The 17,656-nt window shown below is 36.2% G+C and overlaps 1 protein-coding gene across 1 annotated transcript in view; it reads right to left on the bottom strand.

The window, feature by feature from the left end:
• Positions 1–17,301: 17,301 nt before the first annotated feature.
• c3h1orf112 (chromosome 3 C1orf112 homolog) overlaps positions 17,302–17,656 on the bottom strand; it is a 20,677-nt gene continuing 20,322 nt past the window's right edge. The window contains exon 19 of the mRNA XM_042513953.1: positions 17,302–17,522. Coding sequence (XP_042369887.1) covers positions 17,405–17,522 — 118 coding nt within the window. The 3' untranslated portion in view covers positions 17,302–17,404. The remainder of the gene's footprint in view (positions 17,523–17,656) is intronic.

Below are 17,656 nucleotides of genomic sequence, written 5' to 3' on the forward strand. Positions count from 1 at the left end.
CAAGGCTATAGTAAGGCAAAAATGTCAAAATATGGCATGTCCCAAAAACAGCTGAAAACACCTCAAAACAGCATAAAATAGCGTGCCAAGAGACACACGCCATAGCATAGAATGTTGCAAAAAACGTCCAAAAACACCATAAAATAATAGCATGTTGAAAAAATGACCAAAAAAGCAAGGCTATAGTAAGGCAAAAATGTCAAAATATGACATGTCCCAAAAACAGCTGAAAACACCTCAAAACAGCAAAAATAGCGTGCCAGAGACACGCATAGCATAGAATGTTGCAAAAACGGCCAAAAACAACACATAAAAAGCATGTTGAAAAAATGACCAAAAAGGCAAGGCTATAGTAAGGCAAAAAATGTCAAAATATGGCATGTCCCAAAAACAACAGCTGAAAAAAACACTTAAAACAGCATAAAATAGCGTGCCAAACACACGCCATAGCATAGAATGTTGCAAAAACGTCCAAAAACACCATAAAAATGCATGTTGAAAAAATGACCAAAAAGGCAAGGCTATAGTAAGGCAAAAATGTCAAAAAATGGCATGTCCCAAAAACAGCTGAAAACACCTCAAAACAGCATAAAATAGCGTGCCAAGACACGCCATAGCATAAAATTTGCAAAAACAAAAAAAGTCCAAAAACACCAAAAAAATGCATGTTGAAAAAATGACCAAAAAAGGCAAGGCTATAGTAAGGCAAAAATGTCAAAATATGACATGTCCCAAAAACAGCTGAAAAACACCTCAAAACAGCATAAAATAGCGTGCCAAGACACACGCCCATAGCATAGAATGTTGCAAAAACGTCCAAAAACACCATAAAAATGCATGTTGAAAAAATGACCAAAAAAAGGCAAGGCTATAGTAAGGCAAAAAATGTCAAAATATGGCATGTCCCAAAAACAGCTGAAAACACCTCAAAACAGCATAAAATAGCGTGCCAAGACAACGCCATAGCATAGAAATGTTGCAAAAACGTCCAAAAAAACACCATAAAAATAAAATGCATGTTGAAAAAATGACCAAAAAGGCAAGGCTATAGTAAGGCAAAAAATGTCAAAATATGGCATGTCCCAAAAACAGCTGAAAACACCTCAAAACAGCATAAAATAGCGTGCCAAGAAACGCCCATAGCATACAATGTTGCAAAAAAACGTCCAAAAAACACCAAATAAATGCATGTTGAAAAAAATGACCAAAAAGGCAAGGCTATAGTAAGGCAAAAATGTCAAAATATGACATGTCCCAAAAACAGCTGAAAAACACCTCAAAACAGCATAAAATAGCGTGCCAAGACACGCCATAGCATAGAATGTTGCAAAAAAAACGTCCAAAAACACCATAAAAAAGCATGTTGAAAAAATGACCAAAAAGGCAAGGCTATAGTAAGGCAAAAATGTCAAAATATGGCATGTCCCAAAAACAGCTGAAAAACACCTCAAAACAGCATAAAATAGCGTGCCAAGACACGCCATAGCATACAATGTTGCAAAAAACGGCCCAAAAACACCAAAAAAGCATGTTGAAAAAATGACCAAAAAGGCAAGGCTATAGTAAGGCAAAAATGTCAAAATATGGCATGTCCCAAAAACAGCTGAAAACACCTTAAAACAGCATAAAATAGCGTGCCAAAGACACCCATAGCATAGAATGTTGCAAAAAAACGGCCAAAAACACAATAATAAAATGCATGTTGAAAAAATGACCAAAAAGCAAGGCTATAGTAAGGCAAAAATGTCAAAATATGACATGTCCCAAAAACAGCAGCTGAAAACACTCAAAACAGCATAAAAATATAGCGTGCCAAGACACGCCATAGCATACAATGTTGCAAAAAACGTCCAAAAACACCAAAAAAATGCATGTTGAAAAAATGCAAAAAAGGCAAGGCTATAGTAAGGCAAAAATGTCAAAATATGGCATGTCCCAAAAAACAGCTGAAAACACCTTAAAACAGCATAAAATAGCGTGCCAAGACACGCCATAGCATAGAATGTTGCAAAAAACGGCCAAAAAACACACATAAAAATGCATGTTGAAAAAATGACCAAAAAGGCAAGGCTATAGTAAGGCAAAAATGTCAAAATATGACATGTCCCAAAAACAGCTGAAAAACCTTAAAACAGCATAAAATAGCGTGCCAAGACACGCCATAGCATACAAATGTTGCAAAAAAACGGCCAAAAACACCATAATAATAGCATGTTGAAAAAATGACCAAAAAGGCAAGGCTATAGTAAGGCAAAAATGTCAAAATATGACATGTCCCAAAAACAGCTGAAAACACCTCAAAACAGCATAAAATAGCGTGCCAAAGACACGCCATAGCATAGAATGTTGCAAAAACGGCCAAAAACACCATAAAATGGCATGAAAAAATGACCAAAAAGGCAAGGCTATAGTAAGGCAAAAATGTCAAAATATGACATGTCCCAAAAACAGCTGAAAACACCTCAAAAGCAGCAAAAATAGCGTGCCAAGACACGCCATAGCATACAAATGTTTGCAAAAACGGCCAAAAAAACACAAAAAAAGCATGTTGAAAAAATGACCAAAAAGGCAAGGCTATAGTAAGGCAAAAATGTCAAAATATGACACGTCCCAAAAACAGCTGAAAACACCTTTAAAACAGCATAAAATAGCGTGCCAAGAGACACGCCATAGCATACAATGTTGCAAAAACGTCCAAAAACACCATAATAATGCATGTTGAAAAAATGACCAAAAAGGCAAGGCTATAGTAAGGCAAAAATGTCAAAATATGACATGTCCCAAAAACAGCTGAAAACACCTCAAAACAGCATAAAATAGCGTGCCAAGACACGCCATAGCATAGAATGTTGCAAAAACGGACCAAAAAACACCAAAAAAAAGCATGTTGAAAAAAAATGACCAAAAAGGCAAGGCTATAGTAAGGCAAAAATGTCAAAATATGGCATGTCCCAAAAACAAAAGCTGAAAACACCTTAAAAGCATAAAAGCGCGTGCCAAGACACGCCATAGCATAGAATGTTGCAAAAACTTGCAAAAACGTCCAAAAAACCAAAAAAAGCATGTTGAAAAAAATGACCAAAAAGGCAAGGCTATAGTAAGGCAAAAATGTCAAAATATGGCATGTCCCAAAAACAGCTGAAAAACACCTTAAAACAGCATAAAATAGCGTGCCAAGACACATAGCCATAGCATACAAATGTTGCAAAAACGTCCCAAAAACACCATAAAATGCATGTTGAAAAAAATGACCAAAAAAAGCAAGGCTATAGTAAGGCAAAAATGTCAAAATATGGCATGTCCCAAAAACAGCTGAAAAACTCAAAACTCAAAACAGCATAAAATAGCGTGCCAACACGCCATGCATAGCATAGAATGTTGCAAAAAAACGTCCAAAAACACCATAAAAAGCATGTTGAAAAAATGACCAAAAAGGCAAGGCTATAGTAAGGCAAAAATGTCAAAATATGACATGTCCCAAAAACAGCTGAAAACACCTTAAAACAGCATAAAATAGCGTGCCAAGATACGCCATAGCATAGAATGTTGCAAAAAAACGTCCAAAAACACCATAAAAAATGCATGTTGAAAAAATGACCAAAAAGGCAAGGCTATAGTAAGGCAAAAATGTCAAAAAATGGCACATGTCCCAAAAACAGCTGAAAACACACCTCAAAACAGCATAAAATAGCGTGCCAAGACACGCCATAGCATAGAATGTTGCAAAAACGGCCAAAAACCACCATAATAAAGCATGTTGAAAAAAAAATGACCAAAAAGGCAAGGCTATAGTAAGGCAAAAATGTCAAAAAAATGGCATGTCCCAAAAACAGCTGAAAACACACTCAAAACAGCATAAAAAATAGCGTGCCAAGAGACACGCATATAGCATACAATGTTGCAAAAAAAACGTCCAAAAACACATAAAAAAGCATGTTGAAAAAAATGACCAAAAAAGCAAGGCTATAGTAAGGCAAAAATGTCAAAATATGGCATGTCCCAAAAAAACAGCTGAAAACACCTCAAAACAGCATAAAATAGCGTGCCAAGAACGCACACCATAGCATAGAATGTTGCAAAAAAAAACGTCCAAAAACACACATAAAAAATGCATGTTGAAAAAATGACCAAAAAGGCAAGGCTATAGTAAGGCAAAAAATGTCAAAATATGGCATGTCCCAAAAACAGCTGAAAACACTCAAAACAGCATAAAATAGCGTGCCAAGAAACGCCATAGCATAAATGTTTGCAAAAACGGCCCAAAAACACCATAAAATAAAGCATGTTGAAAAAATGACCAAAAAGGCAAGGCTATAGTAAGGCAAAAATGTCAAAATATGACATGTCCCAAAAACAGCTGAAAAACACCTTAAAACAGCAGCATAAAATAGCGTGCCAAGACACGCCATAGCATAGAAATGTTGCAAAAACGGCCAAAAACACACAAAAAAATGCATGTTGAAAAAATGACCAAAAAGGCAAGGCTATAGTAAGGCAAAAATGTCAAAATATGGCATGTCCCAAAAACAGCTGAAAACACCTTAAAAACAGCATAAAATAGCGTGCCAAGACACGCCATAGCATAGAATGTTGCAAAAAACGTCCAAAAAAAAACCATAATAAATGCATGTTGAAAAAATGACCAAAAAGGCAAGGCTATAGTAAGGCAAAAATGTCAAAATATGACATGTCCCAAAAACAGCTGAAAAACACCTTAAAACAGCATAAAAAAATAGCGTGCCAAGACACGCCATAGCATAGAATGTTGCAAAAAAAGCCAAAAAAACCATAAAAAAAAAATGCATGTTGAAAAAATGACCAAAAAGGCAAGGCTATAGTAAGGCAAAAATGTCAAAAATGGCATGTCCCAAAAACGAAAACACCTTAAAAACAGCATAAAAATAGCGTGCCAAGACACGCCATAGCATACAATGTTGTTGCAAAAACGGCCAAAAACACCAAAAAAGCATGTTGAAAAAAATGACCAAAAAGGCAAGGCTATAGTAAGGCAAAAATGTCAAAATATGACATGTCCCAAAAACAGCTGAAAAACACACTTAAAAACAGCATAAAAATAGCGTGCCAAGAGACACGCCATAGCATAGAATGTTGCAAAAACGTCCAAAAACACACATAAAATGCATGTTGAAAAAATGACCAAAAAGGCAAGGCTATAGTAAGGCAAAAATGTCAAAATATGACATGTCCCAAAAAAACAGCTGAAAACACCTTAAAACAGCATAAAATAGCGTGCCAAGAAACGCCATAGCATAGAATGTTGCAAAAACGTCCAAAAACACCATAAAAAGCATGTTGAAAAAATGACCAAAAAGGCAAGGCTATAGTAAGGCAAAAATGTCAAAATATGGCATGTCCCAAAAACAGCTGAAAAACACCTCAAAACAGCATAAAATAGCGTGCCAAGACACGCCATAGCATAAATGTTGCAAAAACGGCCAAAAAACCACATAAAAAATGCATGTTGAAAAAATGACCAAAAAAGGCAAGGCTATAGTAAGGCAAAAATGTCAAAATATGGCATGTCCCAAAAACAGCTGAAAACACCTCAAAACAGCATAAAATAGCGTGCAGCGTGCCAAGAACGCCATAGCATAGAAAATGTTGCAAAAACGGCCAAAAACCACATAAAATAATGCATGTTGAAAAAATGACCAAAAAGGCAAGGCTATAGTAAGGCAAAAATGTCAAAATATGACATGTCCCAAAAACAGCTGAAAAACACCTCAAAAAGCATAAAATAGCGTGCCAAGACACGCCATAGCATACAATGTTGCAAAAAAAACGTCCAAAAACACACATAATAATGCATGTTGAAAAAATGACCAAAAAGGCAAGGCTATAGTAAGGCAAAAAATGTCAAAATATGACATGTCCCAAAAACAGCTGAAAAACACCTCAAAAACAGCATAAAATAGCGTGCCAAGACACGCCATAGCATAGAATGTTGCAAAAACGTCCAAAAAAAAACACAAAAAAGCATGTTGAAAAAATGACCAAAAAGGCAAGGCTATAGTAAGGCAAAAATGTCAAAATATGGCATGTCCCAAAAACAGCTGAAAACACCTTAAAACAGCATAAAAAATAGCGTGCCAAGACACGCCATAGCATAGAATGTTGCAAAAACGTCCAAAAAACACATAAAAAAATGCATGTTGAAAAAATGACCAAAAAGGCAAGGCTATAGTAAGGCAAAAATGTCAAAATATGGCATGTCCCAAAAACAGCTGAAAACACCTCAAAACAGCATAAAATAGCGTGCCAAGACACACGCCATAGCATAGAATGTTGCAAAAACGGCCAAAAACACATAAAATAGCATGTTGAAAAAAAAATGACCAAAAAGGCAAGGCTATAGTAAGGCAAAAATGTCAAAATATGGCATGTCCCAAAAACAAAAACTGAAAACACCTTAAAACAGCATAAAATAGCGTGCCAAAGACACGCCATAGCATACAATGTTGCAAAAAACGTCCAAAAACACCATAAAAAAGCATGTTGAAAAAATGACCAAAAAGGCAAGGCTATAGTAAGGCAAAAATGTCAAAATATGGCATGTCCCAAAAACAGCTGAAAACACCTTAAAACAGCATAAAATAGCGTGCCAAGACACGCCATAGCATAGAACAATGTTGCAAAAAAAAAAAAAAAAAACCATAAAAATGCATGTTGAAAAAATGACCAAAAAGGCAAGGCTATAGTAAGGCAAAAATGTCAAAATATGACATGTCCCAAAAACAGCTGAAAAAACACCTCAAAACAGCATAAAATAGCGTGCCAAGACACGCCATAGCATACAATGTTGCAAAAACGTCCAAAAACACCATAAAAAAGCATGTTGAAAAAATGACCAAAAAGGCAAGGCTATAGTAAGGCAAAAAATGTCAAAAAATGACATGTCCCAAAAACAACTGAAAACACCTTTAAAACAGCATAAAATAGCGTGCCAAGACACGCCATAGCATAGAATGTTGCAAAAAACGTCCAAAAACACACAAAAAAGCATGTTGAAAAAAAATGACCAAAAAGGCAAGGCTATAGTAAGGCAAAAAAATGTCAAAATATGACATGTCCCAAAAACAGCTGAAAACACTCAAAAACAGCATAAAATAGCGTGCCAAGACACGCCATAGCATAAATGTTGCAAAAACGGCCAAAAAACACATAAAAAAGCATGTTGAAAAAATGACCAAAAAGGCAAGGCTATAGTAAGGCAAAAATGTCAAAATATGCACATGTCCCAAAAAACAGCTGAAACACCTCAAAAACAGCATAAAATAGCGTGCAAGACACCATAGCATAGCATAGAATGTTGCAAAAACGTCCAAAAACACCATAAAAAAGCATGTTGAAAAAATGACCAAAAAGCAAGGCTATAGTAAGGCAAAAATGTCAAAAAATGACATGTCCCAAAAAACAGCTGAAAACACCTTAAAACAGCATATAAAATAGCGTGCCAAAACACGCCATAGCATAGAAAATGTTGCAAAAACGTCCAAAACACCATAAAAAAGCATGTTGAAAAAAATGACCAAAAAGGCAAGGCTATAGTAAGGCAAAAATGTCAAAAATATGACATGTCCCAAAAAAGCTGAAAACACCTCAAAACAGCATAAAATAGCGTGCCAAGCTACGCCATAGCATAGAAATGTTGCAAAAAACAGCCCAAAAAACACCATAATAAAGCATGTTGAAAAAATGACCAAAAAAGCAAGGCTATAGTAAGGCAAAAAATGTCAAAATATGACATGTCCCAAAAACAGCTGAAAACACTTAAAAAAACAGCATAAAATAGCGTGCCAAGACAACGCCATAGCATACAATGTTGCAAAAAACGTCCAAAAACACATAAAATAATGCATGTTGAAAAAATGACCAAAAAGGCAAGGCTATAGTAAGGCAAAAATGTCAAAATATGACATGTCCCAAAAAAACAGCTGAAAAAACACCTTAAAACAGCATAAAATAGCGTGCCAAGAACACGCCATAGCATAGCAATGTTGCAAAAAAAAACGTCCAAAAACCATAATAATAGCATGTTGAAAAAATGACCAAAAAGGCAAGGCTATAGTAAGGCAAAAATGTCAAAATATGACATGTCCCAAAAACAGCTGAAAACACTCTCAAAACAGCATAAAATAGCGTGCCAAGACACGCCATAGCATAGAATGTTGCAAAAAACGTCCAAAAACACCATAATAAAGCATGTTGAAAAAATGACCAAAAAGGCAAGGCTATAGTAAGGCAAAAAATGTCAAAATATGACATGTCCCAAAAACAGCTGAAAACACCTTAAAACAGCATAAAATAGCGTGCCAAGACACGCTAGCATACAATGTTTTGCAAAAAACGTCCAAAAACACCATAATAAAGCATGTTGAAAAAAATGACCAAAAAGGCAAGGCTATAGTAAGGCAAAAAATGTCAAAATATGGCATGTCCCAAAAACAGCTGAAAACACCTCAAAACAGCATAAAATAGCGTGCCAAGACACGCCATAGCATACAATGTTGCAAAAAAAAATCCAAAAACACACATAATAATGCATGTTGAAAAAAATGACCAAAAAGGCAAGGCTATAGTAAGGCAAAAATGTCAAAATATGGCATGTCCCAAAAAAAACAGCTGAAAACACCTTAAAAACAGCATAAAATAGCGTGCCAAGAACACGCCATAGCATACAATGTTGCAAAAAACGTCCAAAAACACATAATAAAATAACATGTTGAAAAAATGACCAAAAAGGCAAGGCTATAGTAAGCAAAAAATGTCAAAATATGGCATGTCCCAAAAACAGCTGAAAACACTTAAAACAGCATAAAATATAGCGTGCCAAGACACGCCATAGCATACAATGTTGCAAAAACGGCCAAAAACACCATAAAAAAGCATGTTGAAAAAAATGACCAAAAAGGCAAGGCTATAGTAGTAAGGCAAAAATGTCAAAATATGGCATGTCCCAAAAACAGCTGAAAAACACCTCAAAACACAGCATAAAATAGCGTGCCAAGACACGCCATAGCATAGAATGTTGCAAAAACGTCCAAAAACACATAAAAAAAGCATGTTGAAAAAATGACCAAAAAGGCAAGGCTATAGTAAGGCAAAAATGTCAAAATATGGCATGTCCCAAAAACAGCTGAAAACACCTCAAAACAGCATAAAATAGCGTGCCAAGACACGCCATAGCATACAATGTTGCAAAAACGTCCAAAAACACACAAAAAAAGCATGTTGAAAAAATGACCAAAAAGGCAAGGCTATAGTAAGGCAAAAATGTCAAAATATGGCATGTCCCAAAAACAGCTGAAAACACCTTAAAACATAAAAATAGCGTGCCAGACACGCCATAGCATAGAATGTTGCAAAAACGTCCAAAAACACCATAATAAAGCATGTTGTTGAAAAAATGACCAAAAAGGCAAGGCTATAGTAAGGCAAAAATGTCAAAATATGGCATGTCCCAAAAACAGCTGAAAACACCTCAAAAACAGCATAAAATAGCGTGCCAAGCTACACGCCATAGCATACAATGTTGCAAAAACGTCCAAAAACCACATAATAAAGCATGTTGAAAAAATGACCAAAAAGGCAAGGCTATAGTAAGGCAAAAATGTCAAAATATGGCACATCCCAAAAACAGCTGAAAAACACACCTCAAAACAGCATAAAATAGCGTGCCAAGACACGCCATAGCATACAATGTTGCAAAAACGTCCAAAAAACACCATAATAAAGCATGTTGAAAAAATGACCAAAAAGGCAAGGCTATAGTAAGGCAAAAATGTCAAAATATGACATGTCCCAAAAAAACTGAAAACAACTTAAAACAGCATAAAATAGCGTGCCAAAGACACGCCATAGCAGCATACAATGTTGCAAAAATGACCAAAAACCACAATAAATAAAGCATGTTGAAAAAATGACCAAAAAGCAAGGCTATAGTAAGGCAAAAATGTCAAAATATGGCACATGTCCCAAAAACAGCTGAAAAACACTCTCAAAACAGCATAAATAGCGTGCCAAGCTATGCCATAGCATACAATGTTGCAAAAAACGTCCAAAAACACAAAAAAAAGCATGTTGAAAAAATGACCAAAAAGGCAAGGCTATAGTAAGGCAAAAAAAATGTCAAAATATGGCATGTCCCAAAAACAGCTGAAAACACCTTTAAAACAGCATAAAATAGTGCCAAGCTACACGCCATAGCATAGACAATGTTGCAAAAAAACGTCCAAAAACCACATAATAAAGCATGTTGAAAAAATGACCAAAAAGCAAGGCTATAGTATGGCAAAAAATGTCAAAATATACATGTCCCAAAAACAGCTGAAAACACTCAAAACAGCATAAAATAGCGTGCCAAGACACGCCATAGCATACAATGTTGCAAAAACGTCCAAAAAAACCACATAAAAAAAGCATGTTGAAAAAATGACCAAAAAGGCAAGGCTATAGTAGTAAGGCAAAAAAATGTCAAAATATGACATGTCCCAAAAACAGCTGAAAACACTTAAAACAGCATAAAATAGCGTGCCAAGACACCATAGCATACAATGTTGCAAAAACGTCAAAAAACCACCATAAAAAGCATGTTGAAAAAATGACCAAAAAGGCAAGGCTATAGTAAGGCAAAAATGTCAAAATATGGCATGTCCCAAAAACAGCTGAAAACACCTTAAAACAGCATAAATAGCGTGCCAAGACACGCCATAGCATACAATGTTGCAAAAAACGTCCAAAAACACCATAAAAAGCATGTTGAAAAAAATGACCCAAAAAGGCAAGGCTATAGTAAGGCAAAATGTCAAAATGGCATGTCCCAAAAACAGCTGAAAAACACCTCAAAACAGCATAAAATAGCGTGCCAAGAACATGCCATAGCATAGAATGTTGCAAAAACGTCCAAAAACACCATAAAAAGCATGTTGAAAAAATGACCAAAAAAGGCAAGGCTATAGTAAGGCTAAAAATGTCAAAATATGGCATGTCCCAAAAACAGCTGAAAACACCTTAAAACAGCATAAAATAGCGTGCCAAGATACGCCATAGCATAAATTTGCAAAAAAAAAAACGTCCAAAAAAACCATAATAAAGCATGTTGAAAAAATGACCAAAAAGGCAAGGCTATAGTAAGGCAAAAATGTCAAAATATGACATGTCCCAAAAACAGCTGAAAACACCTTAAAACAGCATAAAATAGCGTGCCAAGACACGCCATAGCATACAATGTTGCAAAAACGACCAAAAACACCATAAAAAAAGCATGTTGAAAAAATGACCAAAAAGGCAAGGCTATAGTAAGGCAAAAATGTCAAAATATGGACATGTCCCAAAAACAGCTGAAAAACAACTCAAAACAGCATAAAATAGCGTGCCAAGAGACACACCATAGCATACAATGTTGCAAAAACGTCCAAAACACCATAAAAAAAGCATGTTGAAAAAATGACCAAAAAGGCAAGGCTATAGTAAGGCTAAAAATGTCAAAATATGACACGTCCCAAAAAAACAGCTGAAAACAACTTAAAACAGCATAAAAATAGCGTGCCAAGCTACACGCCATAGCATACAATGTTGCAAAAACGTCCAAAAAAACACAAAATAAAAAGCATGTTGAAAAAATGACCAAAAAGGCAAGGCTATAGTAAGGCAAAAATGTCAAAATATGGCATGTCCCAAAAAAAACAGCTGAAAACAACTCAAAACAGCATGAAATAGCGTGCCAAGACTACGCCATAGCATACAATGTTGCAAAAACGTCCAAAAACACCATAATAAAGCATGTTGAAAAAATGACCAAAAAGGCAAGGCTATAGTAAGGCTAAAAATGTCAAAATATGACATGTCCCAAAAACAGCTGAAAAACACTTTAAAACAGCTATAAAAAACAGCAGTGCCAAGACACGCCATAGCATACAATGTTGCAAAAACGTCCCAAAAAACACATAATAAAGCATGTTGAAAAAATGACCAAAAAGGCAAGGCTATAGTAAGGCTAAAAAATGTCAAAATATGGCATGTCCCAAAAACAGCTAAAAAACACTTAAAACAGCATAAAATAGCGTGCCAAGCTACGCCATAGCATACAATGTTGCAAAAAACGTCCCAAAACACATAAATAAAGCATGTTGAAAAAAATGACCAAAAAGGCAAGGCTATAGTAAGGCAAAAATGTCAAAATATGACATGTCCCAAAAACAGCTGAAAACACCTCAAAACAGCATAAAATAGCAGTGCCAAGACACACCCATAGCATACAATGTTGCAAAAACGTCAAAACACCATAATAAAGCATGTTGAAAAAATGACCAAAAAGGCAAGGCTATAGTAAGGCAAAAATGTCAAAATATGGCACATGTCCCAAAAAAACAGCTGAAAACACACTTAAAACAGCATAAAATAGCGTGCCAAGACACGCCATAGCATACAATGTTGCAAAAACGTCCAAAAACCATAATAAAGCATGTTGAAAAAATGACCAAAAAGGCAAGGCTATAGTAAGGCTAAAAATGTCAAAATATGACATGTCCCAAAAACAGCTGAAAACACCTCAAAACAGCATAAAATAGCGTGCCAAGAAACTATGCCATAGCATACAATGTTGCAAAAACGTCCAAAAACCATAAAAAAAAGCATGTTGAAAAAATGACCAAAAAGGCAAGGCTATAGTAAGGCTAAAAATGTCAAAATATTCGTACACGAAATCGTCCAAAAACCACATAATAAAGCATGTTGAAAAAATGACTGAAAAAGCAAGGCTATAGTAAGGCTAAAAATGTCAAGATATGGAACATAATAAAGCATGTTGAAAAAAATGACCAAAAAGGCAAGGCTATAGTAAGGCTAAAAATGTCAAGATATGGAATGTCCAAAAAATTGCTAAAAACAACTCAAAACAGCATGAAATAGTGTGCCAAGATACGCCATATCACACAATGTTGCAAAAACGTCCAAAAACCACATTATGAAGCATGTTGAAAAAATGACTAAAAAGGCAAGGCTATAGTAAGGCTAAAAATGTCAAGATATGGAATGTCCCAAAAACAGCTAAAAACAACTCAAAACAGCATGAAATAGCGTGCCAAGCTACGCCATAGCATACAATGTTGCAAAAACGTCCAAAAACCACATAATAAAGCATGTTGAAAAAATGACCAAAAAGGCAAGGCTATAGTAAGGCTGAAAATATCAAAATATGGCACGTCCCAAAAACAACTGAAAACAACTTAAAACAGCATGAAATAGCATGCTGAGCTACGCCATAGCATACAATGTTGCACAAAACTGAAAAAAACACCAGAATAAAACATCCAAAAAATGACAGAAAAGGCAAGGCTATAGTAAGGCTGCAAATGTCACAATATGGCACGTCCCAAAAACAACTGAAAACACCTTAAAACAGCATAAAATAGCGTGCCAAGCTACGCGATAGCAGACAATGTTGCAAAAACGTCCAAAAACCACATTATAAAACATATTGAAAAAATGACCAAAAAAGGCAAGGCTATAGTAAGGCTAAAAATGTCAAAATATGGCATGTCCCAAAAACAGCTGAAAACAACTTAAAACAGCATGAAATAGCGTGCCAGGATATACCATAGCATACAATGTTGCAAAAACGTCCAAAAACCACATTATAAAGCATGTTGAAAAAATGACCAAAAAGGCAAGGCTATAGTAAGGCTAAAAATGTCAAAATATGGCACGTCCCAAAAACAACTGAAAACACCTTAAAACAGCATAAAATAGCATGCCAAGCTACGCCATAGCAGACAATGTTGCACAAAACTCAAAAAACACCATAACAAAGCATGTCCAAAAAATTGAATCAAAAGGCATGGCTATAGTTAGGCTGCAAATGTCAAAATATGACATGCCACCAAACAGGGTAAAACACATCAACACAGCATAAAATAGCATGCCAAGACACGCCATAGCAGAGAATGTTGATAAAATGTCCCAAATAACCATAATAAAGCATTTCCAAAAAATGAACAAAAAGGCAAGGCTATAGTAAGGCTAAAAATGTCAAAATATGACACGTCCTAAAAAAAGTTTATAACACTTCAAAACAGCATAAAAAAGTGTGCCAAGACATGCCATAGCATACAATGTTGCAAAATACTCCAAAAACACCATAACAAAACACCCAAAAAATGAACGAAAATGCAAGGCTACAGTAAAGCTAAAAATGTCAAAACATGGCACATTCCACAAACAGCTTAAAACATCTCAAAACAGCTGAAAAGAGTGTGTCAAGATATGCCATAACATAGAATGTTTCAAAAACGTCCAAAACATCATAATAAACATTCTTGAAAAAATTATTAAAAAGGCAAGATTATAGTAAGGCTAAAAATGTCAAAATATGGCATGTCCGAAAAACAGATTAAAACACCTCAAAACAGTAGAAAATAGCTTGCCAAGACATGCCGTAGCGTACGTTATTTCACATGATGTAGTACTTTCAGCGCCCACTAGATGACACTGCCTCCAGTGCCATTTAATGGGTTCCTACATTCCATGTCATCTTGGAGTATATCTTTTGTAGACCAAACCATGAAACTTCATGTAAATGAATGAATGAATTCATATCAAAACAAGAATCTACAAGCCACTTCCTAGAGTAGAGTCTGAAGTGCAACGTAAAACACTGTTGAAATGTCTGAAGGTTTAGCTCAGTTGGTTAGAGGCTTGCCTGCAGAACATGACATCATTAGTTCAAATCTCACCCTGGACAGGTGAATTTTACAAGCAGCTGTCATAAATATAGAAGGAAAACAACACTGAAAACAGTCTGTCAGTTGGATTAGCTATAAGAATGTGTCAGGAGGTTTGGCTCTGTGGGTTAGACAGCTGGTTGGTGTCTCTGAGGTTGTGTTGACTAGCATAGAATGTTGCAAAAACATCCAAAAACACCAAACTAAAGCATGTCCAAAAATGACTGAAAAGGCAAGGCTATAGTAAGGCTAAATATTTCAAAATATGGCACGTCCCAAAAACAGCTTGAAACACCTTAAAACAGTATAAAATAGCATGCCAAGACATATCATAGCATAGAAGGTTTCAAAAACATCCCACATAATAAAGCATGTCCAAAAATGATCAAAAAGGCAAGTCTAAACATGTTAAAATATGGCATGTCCCTGAAACAGCTTAAAGCACTGCAAAACAGCAGAAAAAGGCATGCCAAGACATGCCATAGCATTGAATGTTTCAAAAACGTCCAAAAACACTATAATAAACATTCTCGAAAAAATGATCGAAAAGGCAAGATTATAATAAGGCTAAAAATGTTCAAATATGGCACATCCCTTAAACAGCTTAAAACACCTTATAACAGCATGAAATAGCGTGCCAAGACACTCCATAGCATAGAATGTTGCAAAGAGGTCCAAAAACACCATAATAAAGCATGTCCAAAAAATGACCGAAAAGGCAAGGCTATAGCAGGGGTAAAAATGTAAAAATATGGCACGTCCCAAAAACAGCTTAAAACACCTCAAAACAGAAGAAAATAGCTTGCCAAGACACACCATAGCATAGAATGCTATTTCACATGATGTAGTACTTTCAGCGCCCACTAGATGACACTGCCTCCAGTGCCATTTAGTGGGCACATACATTCCATGTCATCTTGGAGTATATTTTTTGTAGACCAAACCATGAAAACTTCATGTAAATGAATGAATGAATTCATATCAAAACAAAAATCTACAGGCCACTTCCTAGAGTAGAGTCTGAAGTCCAACTTAAAACACTGTTGAAATGTCTGAAGGTTTAGCTCAGTTAGTTAGAGGCTTGCCTGCAGAACATGAGATCATTAGTTCAAATCTCAACCTGGACAGGTGAATTTTACAAGCAGCTGTCATAAATATAGAAGGAAAACAACACTGAAAACAGTCTGTCAGTTGGATTAGCTATAAGAATGTGTCAGGAGGGTTGGCTCTGTGGGTTAGACAGCTGGTTGGTGTCTCTGAGGTTGTGGGGTGGGGAGTTTCTAAATTACAACAGATTTACTTTGTCGTTTACTCCTGTTCACACTGTTATACCCATGATGCACTCCCAGACATAAGGAGAACATAAGCTTTTGATAGGGGGCCTAGAGCTTTTAATAAGGGTCCCATAAAAAACCAAGGAGCTGGTTGTTTTAAGATTTTAGAAAGATGGAGGCAAAGACACACACTCCAGTCTACATCAGTGGAGCTGAGGTGGAGTAGGTGAACAGCTATAGGTTCCTTTGAATTACTGTAACCGATAACCTATCTTGGTCATTGCACATCACCACCCAGGTTAAAAAGCACAGGAAAGGCTCTACTTTCTACAGAAACTTAGGAAGGGTAAATTCTACAGCAAGATCCTGGTTAACGTCTACAGAGGAGCGACAGAAAGCATACTGACTGGAAACATTTCTAAGTGGTATGGTTTGTGCACCAACAGGTGATTAAAGGTGCCCAGAACATCACTGCTTCCCATCTCCAGAGCATCAGTGACCTCAGTGAAGTGAGGTATCTGCAGAGCCCAAAGGATACTGAAAGACAGCAGCCACCCCAGCCAGTCTGTTCACCCTGTTGCCATCTGGAAAAAGTATCCGCTGCAGAACCACCAGACCATGGAGCAGCTTCTTTCCCAAGGCTGTGAGACTACTACTCAACTCCTCTTTCAATGCCAAAAGATGTCGCAGGATTTAGGATCACCTTTAAATGTTCATTTCTTCTTAAACTACATTTAAGAAAAATGACAATTAAGATACCTTGAACCTTGTATTGTACTATGGTCGCACATACACAATCTTACTCATCTATATAAATGATCTTTAAAAATTCCTTTGTTGTGTGTTCTTAATGATTGAACAGGCAATAAGACTTGACAACTGGAAAATTTAAATCCTTACGATGCAGAGTTTCAGAGACAGTTAATGAGCTCAAAGTGGCTCCGGTTTTTGTTTAACAGCATGATGCAGTAAAAACAATAATGCTGGCCTTTTTATAACCTATTCCTATGGTTTCTGGAACCCTGAAGTAAAGATTTTACTGTATCAGATATGACTCTGTTTTGTTTTGACAAATGAAATCAAGTACTTGACTTTGACTTCGACAACCCAAGAAGCCAGGAGAAGCCTATAAACGATAGGGGTACTGGGGGACACAGGAATTTGTTATGGCACAATTTTGATAACTCAGCTAGTGCTAAATAAAATCAAATTTAAAATTCTTTGTATTCAAACAAGTTTAATAAACAATAATATAAATCAAAACTGAACAGACAGGTATAAAAACTCAAGAGAAACCTTTCAGCAGCAGCGGCAGCAAAAGGTACACAGACTTTTAGAGGTCCAGACTGTGGTGAAATAGTTTGTCAATACATGAAGTAAATAAATCAGCTAGGTTGTGTGTCTGGCTGTACTGATGTGGGATATGAGTGTCTGGAGCTCCTGTAGTCTGGATCCCAGCCACTGTGGAGGTGGTGCAGTAGTTTCAGCAGTACCTTCGATGAGATCCCTGTCAATACATGAAGTAAATAAATCAGCTAGGTTGTGTGTCTGGCTGTACTGATGTGGGATATGAGTGTCTGGAGCTCCTGTAGTCTGGATCCCAGCCACTGTGGAGGTGGTGCAGTAGTTTCAGCAGTACCT

This window comes from Plectropomus leopardus, chromosome 3, assembly GCF_008729295.1.
Source record: "Plectropomus leopardus isolate mb chromosome 3, YSFRI_Pleo_2.0, whole genome shotgun sequence".
NCBI classification, from domain to species: domain Eukaryota; kingdom Metazoa; phylum Chordata; class Actinopteri; order Perciformes; family Serranidae; genus Plectropomus; species Plectropomus leopardus.